The sequence below is a fragment of the Mastomys coucha genome, unplaced genomic scaffold (genome assembly GCF_008632895.1).
Source record: "Mastomys coucha isolate ucsf_1 unplaced genomic scaffold, UCSF_Mcou_1 pScaffold21, whole genome shotgun sequence".
In the NCBI taxonomy this organism is placed as follows: Eukaryota; Metazoa; Chordata; class Mammalia; order Rodentia; family Muridae; genus Mastomys; species Mastomys coucha.
The window spans coordinates 139,105,475-139,113,700 of NW_022196904.1; the positions used below are offsets into that span (position 1 = coordinate 139,105,475).

The 8,226-nt window shown below is 38.6% G+C and overlaps 1 protein-coding gene across 1 annotated transcript in view; it reads left to right on the forward strand.

Moving 5' to 3' along the window:
• Positions 1 to 7,758, forward strand: part of LOC116101397 (solute carrier family 22 member 19-like) — a 29,983-nt gene extending 22,225 nt beyond the window's left edge. The window contains exons 5-9 of the mRNA XM_031384975.1: positions 301 to 320; positions 678 to 927; positions 2,312 to 2,420; positions 6,327 to 6,530; positions 7,698 to 7,758. Coding sequence (XP_031240835.1) covers positions 301 to 320; positions 678 to 927; positions 2,312 to 2,420; positions 6,327 to 6,530; positions 7,698 to 7,758 — 644 coding nt within the window. The remainder of the gene's footprint in view (positions 1 to 300; positions 321 to 677; positions 928 to 2,311; positions 2,421 to 6,326; positions 6,531 to 7,697) is intronic.
• Positions 7,759 to 8,226: the final 468 nt, after the last annotated feature.

Genomic DNA, 8,226 nt, shown 5'->3' on the forward strand with positions numbered 1-8,226 from the left:
ATGCGTGTTTTGATGGCATGCCTGTGTCTGTGAACATGTTTGTCTCTGCATATATTTATGTTTCTTGTGCTTTCCTCATTGGCTCTTTTTCTTCTATTTGTTTTGTCAAATTCTGGCTAGCTTTTGTTTTCTCTTACCTTATTTTATTTTATTCCTTAGATGCCTGTTTGTTTTCTAATGAAAGACAGAAAGTTTGGGATTCACATAACAGGGAATATGGGGAGAACTTGGAGAGGTTGAAGCAGGGGAAATGTTAATTAGTATATACGGAATGAAAAACTCTTACTTTAAATTAAAAAGTGGCCATGAAGCTGGGGGTGGTAAGAATGTAAAAGTTAAGTTATGAGGAAGAATTTAGAGAAACCATCCTTAAAATGCATTGTATAGGAGTATAAAATAATTACTAAAATAATTTTTAAATTAAATAAATGTTATTGCATGCACTATAATCAAATTAAAGAAAAAAGCCCTCTAAAACATGACTGAATCTATCATGAGTTCCATAAAACTTCTACCTGTCCTTAACAAATCCAAAAGTATTGGTATGTTCAGGATACAATGATAATAATAATTTCACTCAAATAAATAATCCAAAACACAAATAGGCTTTTTAGTTTCACAACTAAACCTGTTTTCTTGGAATAATCCTATTCTTGACTTTAAGCAAGAATTTTTAGCAATATGATGCAACTCGCCTCTTTGTTTCTTTTAGATTTGTACAATTATTACCTATTACGGGCTTCAACATCAACCTCCAACACCTGAAAATCAATGTCTTTTTAATACAAGGCCTTATTTCTGCAGTGTCAATCCCAGTGACTGTTCTTGGAATATTTTTACTGAATCGTGTTGGCCGTAGAAAAAGTCAACTATTTCCATGTTTCCTGTTTGGAATCTTCATTCTGAGCATGGTGTCTGTGCCTCAAGGTGAGAAAAGAGCTTAGTATTAGAGAAAAGAAATACACAGCCCCTTTCCTCAGTATTTGTCAGGTTCTAATTTTGAGAAAAAGAACACAATGAAAGAATTTTCTGTAACCAGACATTTAGGGAACATTCTTCAATAACATGGTGAGAGAAGAGCTGACAGTCTATGTTTGTTTTAAATTTGTGCATGTCTAGAATATGTATAAATGTATTTGTGACTCTAGGGTCACCATAAGAACAATCAAGACTGGAGAGTTGTATGAAGACAACGAGGACCACTTGTATTGAAGCACAAACCAAGTGCAGGGAAGTAGATTTGGAATAAGCAGCTGGGCTGCCATATTTAAGCTTGAGGAGTTAAGTAGATCTGCACAAGGTACACAGTCCCCTAGCAGTCCCCAAAGCTGTGTTGAAACCCAGGAGGATGTCAGCAGAAAAATTTTCTGTCTTTTTGCTAAGTGTCTTCCAGTGCTTGAAGCATTCTTTATTCTAGTCTCACTGAGTAGAATATGCCTCTCTAAAAAAGCAAATAAGGTCCATGAATCCTTACTCTTGAGCCTTAAGACAGTATTTCAAGTCAAGCCAATCCACAGCTTGCCCACATCTGTCTTTTCATGACACTCTTATGTCATATTGCACAAACATTGCATGCATAAACATCTCATTAATATTTTACCCACCCAAAATGCAAGTATCAAGAGAAGTGCATCTTCTATTTCTCTTTTTATTATGTCTTCATACAATTTACTCTTTTTTTGACAATTTCATGCATGCAAACATAGAATATATTCTGGTCATGGTCAACCTTCCCCATTCTTTCGTTGTTGTTGTTGTTGTTGTTGTTGTTGTTTTGTTTTTGTTTTTTTCAAGACAGGGTTTTTCTTTATCGCCTTGGCTGTCCTGGAACTCACTTTGTCAACCAGGCTGGCCTTGAACTCAGAAATCCACCTGCCTCTGCCTCCTAAGTGCTGGGATTAAAGGCGTGTGCCACCACTGCCCAGCTAACCTTCCCCATTCTTATCCATGTCATACTCTTGCTAAATATTCTAGTGAGTACAACAGTCCTCAATAATTGCCTCCATGGTTGTCCTACATTTTGTGTAAAAGACAGTGAGACACTGGCTATCAAAGATGAAAGACAATGAGTGACTCTGAGACTCACCAAGCTTCATCACTTCTGAAGTGATGTCAGTGTATGCATGCAGTGGCTCACAAGTGTTGATCTTCTATGACCCAGTGCATGCAGAGAAGTCACCTTTCTTAAATTATTAGCCACCAAGTACATTTACCTTTGTGCAGTTTCTTCACTCTATATTGTCAGCTGAAGAAATAGAAACAAATTCCTTTACCTCAGAATAACAATTCTCCATGATCTTCCTTTTCACAGAAATGCAGGCCCTGCTTGTGGTTTTGATAACACTGGCAGGAATAAATTCTGCTCTGATTAGTAACAGTAGTGTTCTACATTCAACTGAACTGATGCCGACAGTGATCAGGTACATAACTTTTTTTTCTTTTTTTTTATTAAACATTTTCTTCATTTACATTTCAAATTTTATCCCCTTTCCTCATTTCCCCCTCTGAAGACACCCCCCATGCTATTCCTCCTCTCTCTGCTCCCTAACCCACCCACTCCTGCTTCCCTGTCCTGGTGTTCTGTACACTGGGGCATGGAGTCTTCACAAGGCCAAGGCCTCTCCTCTCATTGATGTACCACAATGCCATCCTCTGCTACATATGTGACGGAAACCTTGAGTCCCTCCTTGGGTACTCTTTGGTTGGTGGTTTAGTCCCTGGTAACTCTGGGGGTACTCGTTGGTTCATATTGTTGTTCTTCCTCTGGGGCTGCCAACTCCTTCAGCTCCCTGAGTCCTTTCTCTAGCTCCTCCATTGGGGACCATGTGCTCACTCCAATGAATGGCTGTCAGCATCCACTTCTGTATTTGTCAGGCACCGGCAGAGTCTCTCATCTGTATTAGGCTCCTGTCAGTAAGCACTTTTTGGCATCCACAAGAGTGTTTGGGTTTGGTAACTGTATATGGGATGGATCCTCAGGGACAGTCACGGGATGACTTTTCCTTCAGTTTCTGCTCCAAAAGTTGTCTCTGTATCTCCTGCCATGGATATTTTGATCCCTCTTCTAAGAAGAACCAAAGTATCCACACTGTGGTCTTCCTTCTTCTTGAGCTTCATATGGTCTGTGAATTGTATCTTGGGTATGCTGAACTTCTGGGTTAATATCCACTCATCAGTGAGTGGATGCCATCTGTGTTCTTTTGTGATTGGGTTACCTCACTCAGGATAATATCTTCTAGTTCCATTCATTTGCCTAAGAACTTCATGCATCCATTCTTTTTATTAGCTCTGTAGTACTCCGTTGTCTAAATTTACCACATTTCCTGTATCCATCTTCTCGTGAAGGATATCTGTTTTTCCCAGCTTCTAGCTATTATAAATAAGGCTGCTATGAACATAGTGGAGCATGTGTCCTTATTACATGTTGGAGCATCTTCTGGGTATATGCCTAGGAGTGATACCTGAGTCCTCAGGTAGTACTATGTTCAATATTCTGAGGAACCACCAGACTGATTTCCAGAGTGGTTGTACCTGCTTGCAATCGCACCAGCAGTGGAGGAGTGTTCCTTTTTTTCAATGTGCTTCCCAACATCTACTGTCACCTGAGTTTTTGAAATAGTTATTCTGACTGGTGTGAGGTGGAATCTCAGGATTGTTTTAATTTGCATTTACCTAATGACTATGGGACAAGCCAGAGACAGCAAGACCAGCTAACAGCAGAGATAATCAGATGGCAAAAGGCAAGCACAAGAACCTTAACAACAGACACCGAGGCAGGTACATGACCTAATCTAACCACCCAGGTACTGATCAACAGCAATCAATTTTAAAGATAACAAAAGTAGCCAAATTTTACTGGAAGTTTACATTTTGTAAGATATATTATGTCAAGCTGTGAACCAGTTGTACAGAGCTAATAAGTATTTTATATGAATATTTGGAATCACCCAAAACTTAATTATCATGGGAAACTTAAGAAAAATATTCTGTTCTTTTAATTTTTAATTGGGATTTTAAAACTTTTATTTTGTTTTATCAATTTCATACTATATTCACCCTTCATCATTCTTCTTCATGCCCCATCCTTGCTTCTTTCTCAGGTGGTTCCTCTGCTATCCTCACATCTTTGTGCACACATGTGTGCACATGTGTTTGTGTATGTATGAGTGTGTGTGTGTGTGAATCTCCATGCACAGATCATAAATTCATACAAGTAATAGCTGTCATTCTTACATTTTCAAAAATATTTTTCTTTTGCTAATCCATCTTTTTGCCACTATTCCTGATCCTGTTAGCCACTTCTTCCTGTGAGTAGTCTCCCTTGACATTTCCAGGAAGTGTATTCTTCATTTATTTTAATTTTTCAACATTAGAAATTTTATGACAAAAACAATCTTTGCAATTAAAGTAACCATTATTAACAAAATTGTCCAGACCCAAAATATATACATCTAAATGAACCTCTATAGAGGTAGAATAACCATTTTGAAGCTATGGAACTTCACATTAAACTTTACACTTTCAATATCAAATACTCTTCATTTGTCTTTCATTCTTTCATATATCTCAAACATAGTTTCCTATCTTGCCACTCTTTCCAGTCCTCTCTCACCTTCTTCTTTCTTCTCCAGATTTTCTGTTCTTCTGTTTCCCTTCAGAAATGAGCAAACTTCCAAGAGATATCAAACAAATATGGCGTAGAAAGTCATAAGACTAAGCACAATCCTCATACCAAGGCTGGACAAGGCAAGTCAGTAGAAGAGGAATAGTCCCCACTTCCATAGTTATGGAGTCCCACAACAACCAGCTACACAATCATAACATATATGCAGAGGACCTAGCCCAGACCCATACAGAAGGTGTGATGGCCATTTCATCCTCTGTGATTCCCCTATTAACACTGCTTACTTGACTCTGTGGGCTGTGTTCCAGTGGTGTCCTGATTCTTGTTTCCTGCATTCCTCTTTCAAACCCCTATTTCTATGGAGTTCGAATGGATCCACCTAGGTTTGAGTGTAAGTGTGGGTCTCTGTATCTACTTCCATCAGTTGCTTTAGTATGACAATCTGATAATAACTGGGCTAGGCAAAAATCTATGTGTATAAATTTATATGATTATTAATCATCCCATGAAATGTTTCCCACTTGCATTTGAATCTATACTCAGTTTTTGGGATGTCCATCCTTTGGTTCCTGACCATCTAGACAGTGTGAGGCAAGAGATCCTTCCAAGGGCAAGGAAGGACCAGTCATTTGTTGATAGGTCTACAAGTTCTGCACCAACAGGACCCCAGTACTTCTTGAAGACAGGACAGATTGTAGGGCAAAGGTTTTGTGGGTAAGTTGGTGTACCAGGCCCATTGTTGGAAAATCTGCTTGGTTATAGAAGATGGCCAGTTCAGGTTCCTTATCCCTAAGTACTAGGAGTCTTAGTGAGGGTCACTACTGAAGATGCCCTAGGTTTTTACATGGCCAACAAATGCCTCCAAATTTCAACCATCTCACCCAGTGTTCTCTCCCTTCATTCTCCCTCCAGCAGAATATGATCCTTCCTTTTCCCATTTCCAGCCAGAGTCATCCTGTAAAATCTATTCTATTTCCCCTTCCCAGGAAGATCCACACATTTCCCCTGGATCCTTCTTTGATACTCAGCCTCTCTGGGTCTGTGGATTGTAGGATTATTATTTTTTACTTAAGAGTTAATGTCTACTTATAAGTATATATATATACATCATGTTTGTAATTTTGGATCTGGGTTACATGACTCAGGATGATTTTTTTTCTAATTCCTTCTATTTGCCTGCAGATTTCATGATGTCATTCTTTTTAATAGTCAAGTAATACTCCATTGTGTAAATTGCTAGATTTTCTTGCTCTATTCTTAATTAAGGGGCATCTAGGTTATTCTTAGTTTGTGACTTTTATGAATAAAGTCACTATAAGCCTACTTGATGAAGTGTCTTTCTGGTTGGAGGTATCATCCTTTGGTTATATGACAAGAAGTGTTATACTAGGGTCTTGAGGTAGATCTATACTTAATTTTCTGACAAACTGCCATATTGATTTCCATACTGGCTCTGCCAGTTTGCACTTCTACTAGCAATGAAGGAGAGATGCCCTTGCTCCAATATTTTCACCAACATGAACTATGACTTTGATTTTATCTAGTCCATGCTGACACATGTTAGTTGGAACCTAAAAGTAGTTTTGATATGCATATTCCTGATTGCTATGGATGTTGAACATGATTAATGCAAGATGCTGGTAGCAATGATATGAGTTCAAATTTACTAGATGTTTTACTGAATTCTGTTTTATATTTGAAGGGCAACAGCATTAGGAGTCATTGGAATTGCTGCTGGTTTGGGGTCAGCCCTGTCTCCCCTTATTATGATCCTCATGCTGTACTCTGCCTCCTTGCCCTGGATCATCTATGGAATCCTCTCCACTCTTGGTGGACTTCTTCCCTTTCTGCTTCCTGAAACCAAGAATCAGTCTCTGCCTGACTCCATCCAAGATGTGGAAAATGGGTGAGTAAAATCTCTACTGGCCCCTTAGAGTTATTCTGCACCAATGGACTGTAATGTAGAAAGTGAAATAGCACTCAGGTTATCATTTTTCAAGCTGTCAGACAAGTAGACCCATGTGGTCATTGTGTTTGGAATAGAAGTCTTTACTGTATTCCCTCATAAAGTAAAGTCAAATGACCTTGGACCTCTCTATATATAATAGACAATCTCTACTACGATACACAAAGAAATTATTGATAAACAGACAAAATCATGTCTACTGACTATTTTGCCTTCATGTAAAACACATGAAGTGTATGTCTTAATATGGTGCATGTATGTAGGGCAAAGCCAAGAAGGATATCTAATTTTTAACTCTTATATTCACTTTTTTGTCATTCTGGGGATATTATTGATGAGCCTGACTTTGGGGTGGAGGACAAAGAGAAGCAGTGAGATTCTTCTTCCCACTGACTGGGGTTAGAATTATGTGTGCCCTTGCCTATTTACACGATTTCCTAGGATTTGAACTCAAGGCTTACTTTTTGTGTAACAAGCATTCTATCCAATCAGCTTTCTCTTTAAATTGATATTCTTGTTTATATCTCAAAAGAATGCAAATGGCATTTTATTCTTCAGACTTAGTTACTTGTCAATCCACTGAGTTCTGGTGAGCTGTCTGAAACTGACATTCTGGAGGCTTGGGGGTCCACCATGCTCACTGAATAACTTAGAGGAAATTCCACACATGGCTAGAGAACCTGCCACAGAGGACAGGAAATCTGAGGGAAGGACTCTCATTTTTGTTGTGAGATTCAGGCCAGTTCAATTTCACTAAGTGTGAATAGTTCAGTACAGAAAGAAGGTTATGTCCAATAATGAGATCATAAAAATGAAAAGAGTGGAGAGGGTTTTTACATTTTCGTATATTCCTAAACCATTTTTCCTTCAAACCTCCTTGGAGAAGGCTGTGACTACCAAGGAAGTAAGTGCCAAAACTGATTTACAGAGGTTACTCGGAAGGAGTTGGTTTTTATTGCCCCAGATTTATTGGAACACTTTGATAAGATTGTGAGTGTTCCAAGCTCTGGTTACTGAAGGATGAGTTTGCTCTTACAAAAATACCTTTATTCTATCTGTACTTTCCATTTTTAAAAAAATATTTGTGGCATTTGTTCTGTGTTCTAGGAGGAAAAGTTCAAGACAAGAAGGGGAGGAAGAGTTCATCATTAAAGTGACTCGGTTTTAAGAAACTCCAGGAATTGGCCTCTGGTCAAACATCAAGATAAAATAAAAATGCCATTCAGGATTTATCTTAGGATCATTTGTGTTTACTCCAATCCATTGCTTTTCCAGTGAAATAAATAGAGTGAGAAAAAGTTACTTGCAATCGAGCCTAGTCCAGCCAAGGGTACAAAAGACAGAAAGACACACTCCAAGAATAAAGTTAGGGTATTGTGTTTGTCAGAGAAGGGAGGGCATAATGATGGGATTTTTAGTTACATGTACAAGTATGAGTGTATGTGTGTGTGTGTGTCTGTGTGTGTGCGTAAGGGGAATTCATACTAGAAAATGCCTGCAACCTTCTCCTAAGTATATGTCTACCCCACTCACAAGATGGTATGGTGACAGGAACAATGTATGAAAGTCTGTGGCAAGCAAGTGAACTTTCTGGAGATGGCCCATCATTTTGCCTAGTCCTAGTGGGTGTGCTCTG